This window comes from Macaca fascicularis, chromosome 7, assembly GCF_037993035.2.
Source record: "Macaca fascicularis isolate 582-1 chromosome 7, T2T-MFA8v1.1".
Taxonomy (NCBI): domain Eukaryota; kingdom Metazoa; phylum Chordata; class Mammalia; order Primates; family Cercopithecidae; genus Macaca; species Macaca fascicularis.
This window is the reverse complement of record NC_088381.1, coordinates 135,447,494-135,464,471: the sequence shown is the minus strand read 5'-3', so window position 1 is coordinate 135,464,471 and position 16,978 is coordinate 135,447,494. Positions and strand designations below refer to the sequence as shown.

The following is a 16,978-nucleotide window of genomic DNA, read 5'->3' as shown; positions in this document are numbered from 1 at the left end:
AGTGAGCCAATATTGCGCCATTGCACTCCAGCCTGGGCAACAAGAGCGAGACTCCGTCTCAAAAAATTAAAAAAAAGCATGTTCGACCTTTTCCAAACTGCAATTCCCACTCCTTTTATTTAGAAGGAGGTTGTTTTCTGTTTGTTTGCTATAGCACTGTAGCTTCAAGTCCTGAGTTTCCTAAACAAAGGTACAGCATGTGATAAACTACAAAAATGGAAGATAGAAAAGGAAGGTGGAATAGAGGTTACCAGGGGCTGGGGGAAGAGAGAATGGGAAGTTAGTGTTTAGCAGGTACAGAGTTTCTGTTTGGGGTGATGAAAAAGTTTTAGACATAGATAGCAGTGATGGCTGCACAACACTGTGAATGTGCTTAATGTCACTGAATTGTACACTTAAATGGTACATTTTATGTATATTTTACCACACACATACAAATAGTTAAAAAGAACTAAGAGGATGAAAGAGAAAGTAGTACAGTGCGATGGTTCACGCCTGTAACCCCAGCATTTTGGGAGGCCGAGATGGGCGAATCACCTGATGTCAGGAGTTCAGGACCAGCCTGGCCAACACGGTGAAACTTGTCTCTACTAAAAATACAAAAATTAGCTGGGCGTGGTAGCGCGTGCCTGTAACCCCAGATACTCAGGGAGGCTGAGGGAGGCACAAGAGTCCCTTGAACCCAGGAGGCGGAGGTTGCGGTGAGCCGAGATTGCACCACTACACTCCAGCCTGGGCGAGACAGCGAGACTCTGTCTCATAAATAAATAAGTAATAATAATAAATAATAAAAGAGACAGTGAAGCGAGTGGATGATGGCCTGTGTGGGCTTCCTAGAAAGAAACTGAGGGGGCTTTTTAGAAGTGAGACACATTCCTTCTCCCAAACTTAAATCCAGCACCAAGCTAGTCAGGAGCTCCAGGGAGACCCAACCAAGACAAAAGGAAAGGGGAAGTGAACCACGGTGTCTCAGCATGGAGGCTGAATGCAGAACAAGTGCTGGACAGAACAAAGGTCAGCCGAGGCACCCCAGACAGAAGGGGGCAGGAAACTCCGGGGGTCAGGGAAGGCCGCCAAGATGAGTTTCCAACCCACCTCTGCCAACTTGAGTGTCACCCATTCCTTGATCTTTGCAGCTTTTTCTTGAACAGTTTTTGCTTCCTCTGCTCTCATCTGCTTCTGCAAGAAAGAGAGGGCCTTCTGTTAATCCCAACAGTCACCAGGAGACTGACTGACTGGAGGTGGGAGACTCCAAGAAACGTCAAGTGTGCGTGCCACTGACCTTGCAAAGCCAGTGAGCAGAAATCGTTTGTTGCAATATTATTTGATAAGGTAACACAAAATTTAAAAACTCGAAACTGGAAATAGTCGAAGTGTTCACCACTAAGGGGTTGGCTGAATAAACACGGCACATCCTTGCCATGGAAGGAGAACGCTGTGCTTCCATATGCAAGCAACATTAACAGTGAGGAGTGGAAATCAAGGATTGGGGAGGGAGAGAGAGGTGACTTGTTGTTTTATAGTCCTCTGGCCACTTTTGTATTTTTTACTATAAGCATGTATGTATTACGTTTATAGTTTAAACATAAGGCGAAATTGCAGATCGCTGAGGTATTTCCATCAAAATAGTCAAAAGAGGAGATGATTGAAAAGGTTTGTATCTAAAGAGGAGCAGCCTGGCCGGGCACGGTGGCTCACGCCTGTAATCCCAGCGTCAGACGTCAGACTCTCAGTATTTCAGAGCTGGAAGGACCTTAAAGGTCATCTAGTTTAAGGTGTGGCAAACAATGGCTTTCAGGCCAAATCCAGTCCTCCATCTGCTTGCCCCCAACCAGACCTGTTTTTGTCAATAAAGTTGCACTGTAATACAGCTATGCTCATTCATTTATGTATTATCTGTGGCTGCTTTCATGTTACAACAGCAGCTTTGACCAGTTGCAACAGAGACCTGTGGCCCACAAAGCCTAAAATAGTTACTACCTGGACCTTTACAGAAAAAGTTGGCCGACCCTGACCTGGTTTGATACTGTCTTTGTAGTTCTGTGGCAACTAAGGCTATGGCAACAAATGATTTGCCTCTGTCCATTCATGGCACAGCTGGGACTAAAACCAGGTCTCTTGACTCACAAAACAGTGCCCTTTCTTTTATGATCTTGACCTACTGATTCCGATTGTAAAATGACATTTTTTCTGACCTAAGGAGCTTTAGCAAGAGTCATTTTGTCCACTAACCCCCAGGATGCTGCCGCTTCTAACTATGAGCTACTCAGAAGAGAAGGTATGTCTAAAATCAACAGAAGAATTGGTCAGAGATTCCATGTGTCAAAATTCTATTTTTCCATCATTTTTCAGGAACACATGGTACCCCACAGCATACAAAGTCACCTCCATTGAGGGCCTATTCGATGAATGCTGATGGGTAAACATGAATCTGCCCATGATGGTTGGAAGGCACCATCAGGATCCCACATGGAGAAGGCATGTGTAGGAAATTAAAAGTCATCTGTCCAGACTGTGGGGTGTTTAGTTGGAAATGATGGCACTCTGGCACAAGGGGAAAGCTGGGTAGGTGAGGTCAGTGGCAGAGGAAAGGGACAGAACTGGGATGGAGTTGGTGAGATTGTGAAGGGGAGAAGGCAGGACACAGGAACTGGCAGGAGGATGTTCCAGAAGTCCTCTCAGGAGCAAAGGTGCCGAGTGGAGCTGAAATGCTGGGCCGTGGCCTCTCCTGGGCTCCCATGTGCTCAGGAGGGAAGACCCTGGTTTTCTGAGGAGGCAGCAACTTTGGTCTCTGCCTCTTCAGCTTCATTGAGAAACTTTGGGCAACCAGCTGGCCATGACTGACCATCCAGTTCTGCGCAGCTCTGATCATACTACAGCCAAGTATCAAGTGTCTCATCTTGGCAGGACACGACAAGGCCAGAATGGAGAAAGAAAAGCTCTCCTTACCAAGTACTGACCACGTGCCTGACGCTAGGCACAGGTCACACAGGATGCTTCTCCCAACAGCCCTATGAGGTGTTTCCACCTTCTTTTATAAATGTGTAAAATAAGAATCAGTGGCTTAAAAGCTTTGCCCACTGTCAGAAGCAGCAGGTGCTACAGGTGGGCTTCACACCCAGGTCAGTCTGCCTCCAAGCTCCTTGTTCTACTCTATCCCCTGCTTGGCTTCTAATGAGCAGATGTGGGAGGAACAGCCCTTCCTATAATGAAATTTCCACATAAAAGAACAGGCTTAGGAGGAAGCGAGTTCCCCAGCACTCGAGGGCTTGAGCAGACCAGCTCAGGAAGCTGGGGGCCAGCGGGACAGATGTCGAAGAAGGCATGGTGCTCCCTTGCGCATGAGCCCTTACCTGCTTCTCCAGCTGAGCCTCCAGCTGGCTGATGAGCTCATCTTTGCCCTTTATGGCTTTCAGCAATTCTTGGTATTTCCGGTGCAGGCTCCCCGCAGAGTCCACATTCTTCAGATTGGACAGTTTTACTTTCTCTTCCATGACACCCACCTGAAAAGTACAATGATCTCATAGTATCTCCCATCATTCACACGGGGTGTGCAGTGGCCAGTAACGTGGGATGGGACACCCTCTGATGCCCCAGGCTGTGACTCCCAGGCACAGCCCTTACCCAGGGCAGTCTGAGCCAATTAATCCAATTATCGTTTATAAAGCTCCAATCTGAGCAAAAGAAGGACTAACAAAGAAGAAACTCATTTTGGCTACTCTAGGTCATAGTAATGGAGAGATGGGTACGAGGAGGGCAGAGGAGATGGTAAGTGGAAAAAGCACTGGTCTTGTGCCATTGACCTCTGTGGATCCCAGTAGAAATGAATGGAGCAGGACAAACAGCCTAGGAGAGCAACTGTCCCAACCCCACCATGGTAGAGATATTTACTGTTCACTGGACAGCCATGTGCTGCCTCATATTTCTCAACCCACCTGCAGCTAGATGGAGCCATGTCATTGATCCAACCAATGGGGTCCAAGTGGAAATGGTGCATCATTTCTGGACTCAAGTATGTATGTATGTATATATTTATTTATTTAAAAAATTTTTAAAAACAGACAGGATCTTGCTATATTGCCCAGGCTAGATTCAAACTCCTGAGCTCAAGGGATCCTCTAGCCTCAGCCTCCCAAGTAGCTGGGACCATAGGTGCATACTGCCGCACCTGGCTGGGCTGAAGTATTTAAAAGCTGGTGCAAGGTGAGTGTGGTGGCTCACACCTGTAATCCCAGCACTTTGGGAGGTTGATGCAGGAGGATTGCTTGAACCCAGGAGTTCAGACCAGCCTGGGCAACTAGTGAGACCCTGTCTCTATAAATAAATAAATAAATAAATAAATAAATAAATAAATAAGGTCAGCTGCATGGCTCATGCCTGTAATCCCAGCACTTTGGGAGGCTGAGGTGGGTGGATAGCTTGAGCCCAGCAGTTTGAGACCAGCCTGGGCAACACAGCAAGATCCCATCTCTAATAAAAAATAAAAATACATAAATTTTAAAAATAAGTAAAAGCTAGTGCACAGACATCCAGCTTTCTTTCTTTGCCATGGCAACCAAGAAGGCTGTGTATTCCAAATGGTCCAGCTGTAAGATAGGCAAGCTTCCTTTAACCTGGATTCCTGAGTGACTGTGGAAGCGGAATCACTGGCTAACCCTCAATGGACAAGTTCCATGAGTGAGAACTAAATGTGATAAACCACTGAGACTTCAGACTTAGTTTGTTACCATAGCATAGTCCAGCCTATTTGCAATACTATACCCAGTTGCTATATGGATCTTTACCCAAAGACTCTATTCCCACAGAAAGCTCCATGCACACTCATTTGTTCAGGTATAACACAGCACTGCTGGTGATGTGTGTGTCCACCTGTGTCCATGGGAAGGGCCTGGAAGGGCTGACAGTCAATCCCCTGCATACTGATGCCGCCAATCCCCTCCCCTGGTTACCTGGGTCTCGGCATTCTCTGCTCTCTGCTCTGCCTCCAGCAGCCTCTGCTCCAGCTCCTGCATCTGCTCGGCCAGAGAGAAAGGGGAGATGTAGGTGCCATGTCCCTACTATGAACATGGCATCAAGGCCACTTTAGAGAATTGTGCACGCACTGCACACAGGTCAGGCTTCAAGTGCCCATCTCAAGTGGCTCAAGAGTGTCAGGGTAAAGATTTCAAGGCAACTCTCAGCTCCCTAATCCTGAGTTCATGGGGCAGGTGAAGAGCCCGTGGCTGCTGTCCCCTCTGCTGAGGGAGTGGAGGCCCAGCTCTTTTGTCCTGATGGAGGGTGTCCGAGGAGGGCAGCAGCTCCACTGTCATTCTTTCTGAGCATCCCGCCCTGTCCTGGCTTCAGTCTCCCCTTCCCGAGGCCCCTTTCCTCTCAGCATTGGGTCGAAGGCAGGGCCATGCTGCTGCTCCCATAGGGCCCACCCTGTGTCATCAATAGAGAACGTTTCTCCCCACTCAGAATATCTCTGGCTGGGGACGAATACCTCCTCACCCACAGCTGAGGACACCTCTGCCTGTAAGGGCTTCAGGACTATCACCTTATTTGATTTCTTTAATCTTAAAGAACTAGAAAGAGAAAGAGAGGCTCAAGATACATTTTTCAAAATTCTATCTTGTGAGCTGGGCACAGTGGCTCACACCTGTAATCCCAGCAATTTGGGGGCCTAAGGCGGGAAGATCACTTGAGCCCCGGAGTTTGAGACCAGCCTAGGCAACATAGCAAGACCTCGTCTCTACTAAAATTTTTCTTCTCTAATTAGCTGGGCGTGGTGTCATGCACCTGTAGTCCCAGCTACTCAGGAGGCTGAGGCAGGCAGATCACTTGAGCCCGGGAGGTTGAGGCTGTAGTGAGCTGACATGGCACCATTGCACTCCAGCCTGGGCGACAGAGTAAGGTCCTGTCTCAAAAAAAAAAAAATTTTAAAAACATAAAAATTCTGTCTTGCTGCCAGTAGAGGTGTGTCACTCAGGCCTGAGGAGCATGGAAATTCTGGAAATTACACCAAGTGGGCCAAGCAAGGGGACCGAAGTTCTTGTACGTGGAGGCTCTTCAGGTACCAGATCTAAGCTAAAGACTAAAGAGCCGCGCACGAGCCCACAGCCTACACGGCATCTCTTTGCAGCTTCTCAAGCTCATGGCTTGGTAAGTGAAGTGTGCGTTGGATGTCAGCTCCCATTCGCCCCCTGCCAGGGCACCACTGTCTGTTGCCCAACTGTACACCATCACATGGAGGACCCACAGAAGCAGAGCAAATTCATGCATCCCGCTCTCATGTCTAACACCATGTGCCACAGCCTAGCTGGGACCGCTACTTCCTTCCCCAGCCTGCCTTGCCCCAGAGTAACACATATGCTTCATACATGTCCCAGAGGCGTTGCATCCCAGCTGCGCCTTCCACGAGGCTGGACAGGCCCAGTGCTCCTCACTTCCCAAGCTCCAGCCCAACCTCCTCTCTAAGGATTTGGCCTCTTCTCTGGCTATTCAACCTTCTCCCCTCAGCCTGGACCCTAGCTGATATTTACCAGTGAACTGATCAATCCTTCTCTCTTTTCCAGTCTCTCAGCTGAAATTCTGCTTTCCTTAATTAAAAGGTGGATGAGCGGGATCCCTCAGCCTGCTGCTAGACAGTGAGAGAAAAGTTACATGGGAACAGGAGTTCATGTTTGGGAACCAGGGGGACCTCTTTGCTCAGGGTGGCCTTCCCTCATCCATTGTTTCCTCCTTCCTGGGACTGGGGAGACACTGATGCTTTCAGGGCACATTCCCTTGGACACCAGAGAGTTAGAGTTATGCTCATCTGAAGATCCCAAGTAAAACTCAAGACTTAAACCCATGGGACAAAAATGCCCCAGTGCTCCCATGGATAGGGCCCGCTCTGACAGGCATTCATGTGTTCAAGCCAAGGATGCCCACACCCCTTCTTTCCTTCCTCTCTTGGGGTAACACTACTCAAACCTCTCGATGGAAGCTGAGTGAGTGGGTTGGTTCTGGTCAGTTTCGGGCATCGATGTGAGCCAGATGGACTGTCCTAAGTCAAACAGTCCTCAGGCTTGTCCCAGAGGAGTTCCTTGACCTTCACACAGTTGCCATGCAGCCACGGGGCAGATAACAGCACAGCATAAATCAATATTATGGTTATAGCAGTGGTTGTCCAGTGCAAAAGGAATTCTACTTGGTGGTGGGGGGTTGGTTGATACATAGTGGTGGCCCCCAGTGTTGGTACTGCATAACCCTTCCCTCTTCGACACCAGACCTAACTGGGCCAGCCAGGTTCTCTCTCTCCAGGAATCTAGAATCAAGAGATCAGAGGCTGGAACCAGGGAGCTGCCCTGGAGAAGGGGCACAAACCTCACCAAGTCATGGTTGCTGGATAGTTCCTTTGGTTTTGTGAGCTGCCCCAGGATCCTTCTAATAAATCCCATTTGCTTAAGCTAGCCAGAGTTGAGTTTTTGGGTGTTTTTTTTTTTTTTTTTTTTTTTTTTTTTTTTTTTTTTTTTTTTTTTTACCAGAAATAATCTAGTGAATGCAGTGATTAGGAGCATTTTCTTTTTCAAGAATAAAATGAAATACTGAATGGGAAGGCCCTGGACCCTCAATAAGTTTCCTAGGTTGAACTTCAGCAGGACTATTAAGACCTAACTAGTCTGCTCTGTAGCTTAGAAGAAGGCATAGGCTTTCCATTGAAAATGATAATTCATATTTGTGACATTCTGCAACGATTGGCTGATATTTTCTAACTTCATCTGATGGAAAAATTTGTCTTGCTCTTTTGCAAATGGAGACCAAGGTGGAGTAAAGGATAAACTTGGGTCTTACCTCCCATGGAGGCATTTCCATTTGGGTCAAGAGTGATAAGTCAGTGACATTGGTCAGAACCAGAAATCGCTCTGTTATTGACAACACAGCGAGCATTTTTCCCCTCCAGATTTTATTATCTATCCCATGCGCATGCTATTACTGAAGTAGATGGAATGGCAAGGTACGTTTCAGAGCCTGGGGTCTCCCTTGGGGTATCCCCCCAGCCCTGGGTCACCCTCTGTCACTGCCAGGTGGTCCTCATTACTACCGACCCTCCCAGTCCTTGTGTCCTGGCAAGGACACTTGACAGTCAAGCATTTCATATTCACTTTTATGTTGGAGTATTCTTTTTTCTCTGAAACTATTGTCTGAACACTTTAGCTCCAGCATCAATACTTTTCACGAGGGCAGATCTTTCTTCTTCACCCTTGCTTAAAGGGCCACACCTGGAGCTCTGCCAAGCTGGTGCTATAGGTGGGCACCCTTATTTGGCTGTTCCAGGGTTCTCTAGGACCATGTCCTAAGCTGTCCTTTCAGTGTGTGGGTCTGGGGTAACGCACCAGCCAAGGAGGTGTCAGGTTTAGGTGGCTGACAGGGATCTACTTTCACCAGCTGCACATAAGACTCATAAGCTGCCCTAGAACTGGCTGCAGCAACCTGATGAAGTGCACTTGGCACCAATCTGGCATTTAACCCCCAAGTGTGCAGTTCCTTGTCACACGCTGTGAGGTGCTGTGAAATATCAGCCCACTGTGGCAGGAGCACCTGGGACTCTCCTGCACTCCCAGCACAGTCCTGCCGTGCCAAGCAGTGGCCTGAGCCAAGAGCCACACCATCCTGGGTCTCAATGATCCCTTTGAGAAAAGGGTTCAACATTCTGAACCCTGATCGGCTGGAGTGGCCGATCTCAGCTCACTGTAATCTCTACTTCCCAGGTTCAAGCGATTCTCGTGCCTCAGCCTCCCAAGTAGCTGGGATTACAGACGTGCACTACCACGCCTGGCTAATTTTTGTATTTTTAGTAGAGATGGGGTTTCTCCATGCTGGTCAGGCTGGTCTCGAACTCCTGGCCTCATGTGATTCGCCTGCCTCAGCCTCCCCAAGTGCTGGGATTACAGGCATGAGAGGTTCAACATTATTACCGCTGCTTTGCACCCATGGGAGAGAACAGCACACCTAAGAGGTAAGGCTCTGGAACTTGACTGACTCCACCACAGTGTGGCTTTAGAAAATTCCTTAACCTCTCTGTGCCTCAGTTACCTCATCAGTAAAAAAAATAATAATAATATGAATAATGACACCTCCTAGGATCGCTGTGAAGATTCCACACACCGCCCCACGTAAAGCACATGTACATGGCCTGGCATTCGGAAGTTTATTGGTAAAAGCTACTTGTTGGTTTTTGCCTGTACAAAGATGGCACTTAGGAGCAAGGAGACCAGTTTGGCCAGGACAGTGTGATGCTCGCCTGTTGTCTCAGCATGACTAGTAATAGAGCCCCCTTTCACTTTCTCTCCAGAGTGATAGATTTAGGTGATAGATTATATGATCGGACTACTTACGGTTCACCTACAGAAAGAATGGGTTTAAGCCAGAGGTTGCCCACTATTAATTTAAAGAGTGTCCTATAAGACCTACACTGTGCTGTGGGCATATATGTATATAGCTAAACAGGGCCACCTGGTCTGTGTAGGGCTGTGTGTATATACATGTAGGACATTTAGGCTACACTTATGTAGCTAAACAGGGCCACTGTCATAAGCACTGTACATGCATTAACTCATTTATATTTCATAACAACCCCAGAAGGCGGGTACTATTAGTATCCCTATTGTGTGGATCAGGAAGCTAAAACAGAGAGGTAAGGTAACTTGCCTAAGGTCACACAGCTACTAAGATTCAAAGCCAGAATTCAAACGCAAGCAGACTGGCTCCAGAGTCTGTGCTGTCAGCCACTATACTACAATGCCTCTCACATCCAAATCTCATATGTCACATAAAAATCCAGATTCCATATACATCTTGATTTCCACCTTCTCTTAAAAAATCAAAAGATCTGGCCACACTAGCATTATATTTTCTATTTTCTATAGCAGTAAGTGGCTTCAGCCCTTCCCCTCACGTTTTCCCAGAACCTCTCGCTCTCTTCATTGTCTCATCTATCTAAATTAACTGCAAACATTTGAATTTGCAACCCCCCCCCCCATTTAGCCATTAAATTGTTCTAACTCTGTTGTTATCAAAGACAATTGTTTTGGCTGGGTGCGGTGACGCACGTCTGTAATCCAAGTACTTTAGGAGGCCGAGGAGGGTGGATCACTTGAGCTCAGGACTTCGAGACCAGCCTGGACAACATATTGAAACCCTGTCTCTACTAAAAACACAAAAATCGGCCAGGCATGGTGGTGTTCACCTGTGGTCCCACCTACTCAGGAGGCTAAGGTGGGAGGATTGCTTGAGCCTCAGGGGCAGAGGTAGTAGTGAGCCGAGATGGCGCCACTGCACTCCAGCCTGGACGACAGAGTGAGACTTTGTCTCAAAAAATAAAAAATATAAAGACAAGGGTTTGTTTTTTTTTTTTTAGCAACAGATCAATTAAAATCATATGCTTATTCCCAAATACATAAAATACATGAATGTGGGGCTGGGAAGAGAAAGGGCTCCAAGTCTTGTCTGTGGGCTCCACTATACCCCACAACCCCAGAACCTCTCTGGGCCACATGGGGCTCCAGGGATCCACTGGAAAGACAGCTGAATGGGGTCCGAGGTAAGGCCATGGCAGAGGTTAGTTGCAGGAGAGACTTTCAAGGGCATAAGAATTACACGTGGGCTTTATCACCATGCAGATTCCTGGGCTCTGCTCACAGAGCTTTTCTTTAGCAAGTCAGAGACATAGCTCTAGAAAGTGCTTGTAAAGAAAGTGCTTGTGGATGAAGGAGGTGGTCCACAGACCACATTGTAAGAAACAGTAGCCTGGCCACAGAATGCAAAACAAAGCTGACTCCTTTAGGGATGTAGCCTGGAGCCATAACCCCATCAGCACCTCCTCGCAAACGGTTCACCAGCACTACAGAACTCATCCATACCATGGTTCCTGAGAAATACTATGACGAGCAGGAGGGCAGCCTTATATAAAAAATAGGGGGTTAGAAAAATAATTTAAGGTCGGGCACAGTGGCTCACACCTGTAATCCCAGCACTTTGGGAGGCTGAGGCAGGTGAACCACTTGAGGTCAGGAGTTCAAGACCAGCCTGGCCAACATGGTGAAACCCCGTCTCTACTAAAAATACAAACATTAGCGGGGTGTGGTGGCGCGTGCCTGTAATCCCAGCTACTCGGGAGGCTGAGGCAGGAGAGTCTCCTGGACCTGGGAGGTGGAGGTTGCAGTGAGCTGAGATCACACCATTGCACTCCAGCCTGGGTGACAAAGTCAGACTCCGTCTCAAAAAAAAAAAAAAAAAAAAAAAAAAAAAAAAAAAAATTAAAAATCTCTCTTTTACACACACACACACACACACACACACACACACACACACACACACACCCCACAGAATAAAAGCCCTAGAAGGCATCTTCTCCCAAAACAAATCAGATTTGTGAGCACAGAGACCTGCTAAGACCCATTCCATGATGATTTTATGCAAACTTCAACACACTTCCAACTCATCCTTGTATTCTCCTTTTATGGTACCTGGCCTTGTCACAAAGTATGAGATATTTTAGGATATGTTTTTCTGGGCTACCCATATGTTGTGAAACTGGTACTTAAGCTGAACTGCTGCCTCTGTATAATCCATCTGAGGTGGGAGGAGCAACATCCATTGTTCTCTTGCTTAAGAGGAGTAAATGGAACCATTTATCCACTCAGAAAAATTTCTGAACTACAAATTTTTGGTAGGTAGATCAAAAACTGAGTTATACTCCAAAACCTTGGTTGGTAAAACTGGTGAGCAATTGGGATACAGCGAAAGTACACATGGTTGCACTGGAACTGGACTTGGTAAATGCTGCTTCATTTAGAAATTTTTAAGCTACAAACAGAATAATGTTTTGTCACATTATTTCTTCTCTCTTTTTTTTTTTTTGAGGTGCAGTTTTGCTCTTGTCGCCCAAGTTGGAGTGCAATGGTACAATCTCTGCTCACCACAACCTCTGCCTCCCGGTTTCAAGCGATTCTCCTGCCTCAGCCTCCCGAGTAGCTGGGATTACAGGCGTGCGCCACCACGCCTGACTAATTTTGTATTTTTAGTAGAGACGAGGTTTCTCCATGTTGGTCAGGCTGGTCTCAAACTCCCGACCTCAGGTGATCTGCCTGCCTCAGCCTCCCAAAGTGCTGGGATTACAGGCATGAGCCAACACTCCTGGCCTATTTCTTCTTGTATTAATACACTCAAAGCCCTTCTGGCATAAAGAAGCAAATAGGGAGTAAAGAAAAACCTTGTATTCTAATATTGATGCCATGAATTCATAATGATAATTCCTACAATGCTCTTTTGTGGATAGATACTCCCACTTTTCTGATAGGATAACTGAGAAACAGGTTTAGCAAGAATGAAAAAGTCCAAGGAAGAATCACATTTTCATATCCATTTATGTGGCCTCTCAGAACAGTATCAATTTTCAAATTGATCTGAATCGCCTTTGTGGCTTCTCCAGCAGGCCAAGAAAGACAGCAAGGGAAAATGATGAGCAGAGCAGGGCAAGATGTGAATCTCAAGTCATTAACCACTCCCTCGGCCTCCTCTACTGGAAGGAAAGGGAACCCACGGCTAACCTGGCTCCAGAATGGGGTGGCTCGAGCAGGCTGGGTAACCATGGCAATAGCACACCAGAGTCAGAGGTGTAACAGCAAAGGCACAGTCTTGACTCTCCTCTCCCTTCATCCGGCTCTCTCTCCTTTAGGTGAGGGATTATCTAAGGGCCTTGGTGTTTCTGCCTTTTTAAAAAAATTCTTTCTAGCACAGATTATTCCCTGACTACAATGACAATTTTGTATGAAGGAGTCAGGTGCAAGTAGGCTGTGTCAAGGTAGGAAAAAGGGCATTCTTCCAAGCTTCCGCAGCCCACAGGCGGGTCTGATCCTAAGCAGAGACGGCCCCCCAGAGAAGCACCCAGGCTTTGCTCACCCTGCAGGATAGCCAGCAGTGAGCAGCCTGCAGTTATCTGCCCATGCAATGTCCCAGGGCCAGCTGTGTAGAGAGGTAGGGGAGCAGGTAGGTGAGAGGGCTGGCCAGAGACTCAACTGACATGGCTTCTCGCAGTGCAGGTGGGAACTGGCATGATTCTTGGCCCCAGCAGGAGCTCTCCTAAGAAACCCAAGGCATCTCTTTCTGGGATCTATAACTTGTCTTGGCTCTGCTAGGGAAAGCATCTCATGAATTGCTGGACCTGTCTTACTGGTTTAGGGATGATTGCAGAGGACAGACACAATCCTGACATTGACCAACATGGTGTTTGTGGCCTTAAGATTTCCTGCCAAGGGGTCCAGTGTCGGGCTAAGGTCCCAGTCCTTTTCTTTACTTAAGTCTCCCACCCCATGGTCCCTAGTCCAGATCTGTGTCTCTCCCCTCTTCCTTCCCACATGCCCAGTTGTTCCTGCCGTGTCTATGCCTTTCCCCTATCTTGACTCATCACACTATTCACCCCTAACATTTCCATGCGAGGGCATTCTGGTTACATGAGGATCAGAGACAGACTTGAAGACAAGAAGGTGTTGATATTATGAAAGTTCAGTTTACCCAGACTCCAGGGGCTGTAGAGAAAGAAGGTATGGTGTTTATAATGTGGCTAAGGCTTTCCAGTCACTCTGTTGACCCCTGAGGAATAGGGTAGAGAGGCACTCTAAAACATTTATTATGAAATATTTTAGGCAAACAGAAATATGTAGAGTGTGTATATATATATATATATCCTTTGAGACAGGATTTTGCTGTGTCACCCAGGCTGGAGTGTAGTGTGGTCATGGCTCACTACAGCATCAATGTCCTTGGCTCAAGCGATCCTCACACCTTGGCCTCTGAGTCACTGGGACTACAGGCACGCACCACCATGCCTGAGGAGAATAATTTTTTAAAACAAGTATCTGCCGGCTGGGCGTGGTGGCTCACACCTGTAATCCCAGCACTTTGGGAGGCCGAGGCGGGCAGATTACCTGAGGTTGGGAGTTCAAGACCAGCCTGACCAAAATGGAGAAACCCCGTCTCTACTAAAAATACAAAATTAGCCGGGCGTGGTGGTGTATGCCTATAATCCCAGCTACTCAGGAGGCTGAGGCAGGAGAATCACTTGAACCTGGGATGGAGAGGTTGCAGTGAACCAAGATCATGCCATTGCACTCCAGCCTGGGCAACAAGAGAGAAACTCTGTCTCAAAACAAACAAACAAACAAAAAACATGTATCTACCTGTCACTTGTCACTTTGTCTAAAAACATCCCAAAAAATCATATATCCACCATTCAGCTTTGTCAACCCTTAATTTTTGTCACATCTGCTTCTGATGTTTGTCTTTAAGAAATGGACCATGACAGACACAGTTGAAGCCCTGCGTACTTCTCTCCAATTTTACCCCTTCCCCCTGGCATTGATCCTACACTTGGCTGTTTTTATATTTTTACCTCATTTGTATATGGTAAAAAAAACCTGGGGTTACATTTTCTTATGGCAATAAGTGGCTTCAGCATGTACCCTCATGTTCTCCCAGGACCCACCTGGCTCTCTTCACTTATCTAGCTTACCTGTAAACATTTGACTTTGCAACCCCCAGGTTAGCCACTAAATGGTTCTAACTGTTGTAATGTAAGACAGTGTTTTCAACTTTTTTTTTTTTTTTTTTTTTTTTTTTTAGCAGCAGAGCTTTTGTTCTGTTGAAATCATATGCTTATTCCCAAATATATAAAATCCATGAGCATGGATCTGGGATGAGAAACAATAAACAGTACTGTCTTTGGTTTTCAGAAGTACATAAACTGTATGATGCTGTATATATCCTTCAGATGTTTTTTGTTCAATGCTGATTTTTGAGATTTATTGATCTTACAAATGTAGTTCTACTTGATTCATTGTTAATTGCAATGTTGTATTCCACTGTACAAATACACTGAATATGTTTATCCATCTCTCTGTTGATGGATATTTAGTATGTTTCCAATTTTTCATACATCAATGCTGTAATATATATGTCACCTTGTGACCAATATATTTGGATTTATTTCTGCCACTTCATTTCTCCCTTCTGTTTACTCCTTTTTTTGATATATTATTTTCTTGTCCCTATCTGGATTTAATAGACTTTCCTTTTTTCATTTCCTCACTCTACTGGTTTGAGGTATGTATACTCTGTTTCTATTTGTTATCCCTCCTATTAGTCTAGACTTAAAGATTGCTGGTTTTTCCCTATTATCTATCCTCTCTTTCTCATATGAATAGAACCCCCAACTTTTAGCTGAGCGCATGGTTATTTAGAATAAAGACTACATTTCTATTTGTAGAAATGTACAAACCTTCTTTGTAGCTGGGTATAACCATGTGAATAAGATCTGGCCAGTGGGATATCAGTAGAAGGAAAGTATGAAACCTCTGAGTCACTAACTTAAAGGGAAGGGGTTGAAATGTGACTATCAGGTGACCCATCTTCACATATCCAGAGGATATCACCCTAGAGCTGGACTGCTTGTGTCTGGAAGGTTACATGAGAAAGAAAGAAACATCAGCCTGGTTTACATCATTGTTATTTGAGGTTGTTTCTTACAGCAGCCAAACAATTATCTAACCAAACTATGATTTTTAAAAACTTAATCTGGTTAGACTTACTGTTTCCCGAATCTGAGGCTTCACATCTTTCATCAAGTTTGGAAACTTTTCAGCCACTATCTCTTCACAAGTAATACCTTTCCTTCATTCTCTTCTCCACTTTTGGAATCTTATTTGATAGACATAGGACCTTGTCATTCTAACATCCAGGTCTCAGCCGCTGTATCTTTATTTCTATAGGCAGCATGCTGGAAACTTTTCAGATTTTCTTAGGTCTGTCTTCCTGTCCATTAAGTCTGTCTTCCGTGGTGCCTAATCTGATGTTTAATCTATCCATTAATACACTTTAATTTCAATGAAAACACTTTCGCTTCTAAAAGTTCTATTTAGTTTTCAAGTCTACCTGATCTTTTTAGGTAGTGTCTTGTTCTTGTCTTATGCTTTCAATTTCTTTGTTATGTCTTCAAAACTTTTGAACTCATTTATTTTATAGTCTCTTGGCAACAGTTCCACTATTAGAAGTTGTTGGGGATCTAGTCCAATTGTTTTTGTGTATGTGGATACTCATTCACTGTAGATTATTTCCTCAAGTATTTAGTCATTTTTGATTATATATTCCTCTTCATTAAGGCTTTTTTTTTTTTTTTTTTTTTGTTCTGTGTGGATCCTGTGTGATCTGAATTAAGGTCGTGTGTCTCCAGAGAGGTTTTGTTTCTGTCCCTACCAGGCTCCCCAGAGGTATCACTGGCCCAGAGCTTGAGTTTCCTAAACCACACAGGTAGTGTAAATCCTAACATTAAACCAGTATTATCGTCAGGTTCTCAGGAGAGACTCTACTCTTGTTTTCCTACCCAGAACCTTAACTAAGTCGGAGAAGCTGTTGTCATCTCCTGTGCCAGTGAACGATTTTCCTTTTCTTGTCTACCCTGTTATTTAGGGTAAGTTCTTTAATATTCCTGGCCATTTTTTATTTTTAAATTTTGTTCATACCGACACTAATCAAAAGAAATAATAGTCCTGACTTTATGCAGAAGTCTGTTTCAGCTCCAGCCTCCAGCTGGCCAGTCCTCGTTTCTATCCCTACAGATGTTAAAACTCTTAACTTCAAACCTTACATTACTCTAGGGAGGCCAGTCACACGCCACCTGCCCCTCAATCAGCTGTCAGAGTCGAGTACCACTGTGGCTTTCCCCTCTTCATTTTGTTACCTGAGGATGTTTCTTACTTTTTTCAGTGCTCAGTTCTTCATTTACATGAATATTTTAAATATTTAACCCAGTATTTCCAGGTGATTCATAGCGGGGTTTTTTTGTTTGTTTGTTATTTTGCTGTCCATATTACTAGAAACAGAAGTCTCTTCCCTCTGAGGTATATCTCAGACTGCCTGGCTGAGTCAATCCCTACTTATCCTTTCCTTCCCTCACGTCCCT

The 16,978-nt window shown here is 45.6% G+C and overlaps 2 protein-coding genes across 10 annotated transcripts in view; one reads left to right on the top strand and one right to left on the bottom strand.

Annotated features, from left to right (window-relative positions):
* Positions 1-16,978, bottom strand: part of PLEKHH1 (pleckstrin homology, MyTH4 and FERM domain containing H1) — a 55,838-nt gene that overhangs the window by 28,739 nt on the left and 10,121 nt on the right. For 3 of the 4 annotated variants that reach the window (XR_001492764.4, XM_005561567.5, XM_065548945.2), the window contains exons 3-5: positions 4,950-5,012; positions 3,354-3,503; positions 1,096-1,179 (exon numbers count right to left, since the gene is read on the bottom strand). Coding sequence is in view for 3 of the 4 variants with exons in the window: in XM_005561567.5 (XP_005561624.3) it covers positions 1,096-1,179; positions 3,354-3,503; positions 4,950-5,012 (297 nt within the window). In the remaining variant the exon portion in view is untranslated. Of the gene's footprint in view, positions 1-1,095; positions 1,180-3,353; positions 3,504-4,949; positions 5,013-6,521; positions 6,617-16,978 lie in introns of all 4 variants that reach the window. The other variant, XM_073997578.1, reaches the window with a different exon arrangement.
* PIGH (phosphatidylinositol glycan anchor biosynthesis class H) overlaps positions 1-16,978 on the top strand; it is a 58,937-nt gene that overhangs the window by 39,637 nt on the left and 2,322 nt on the right. The gene's annotated exons all lie outside the window — the stretch shown is intronic.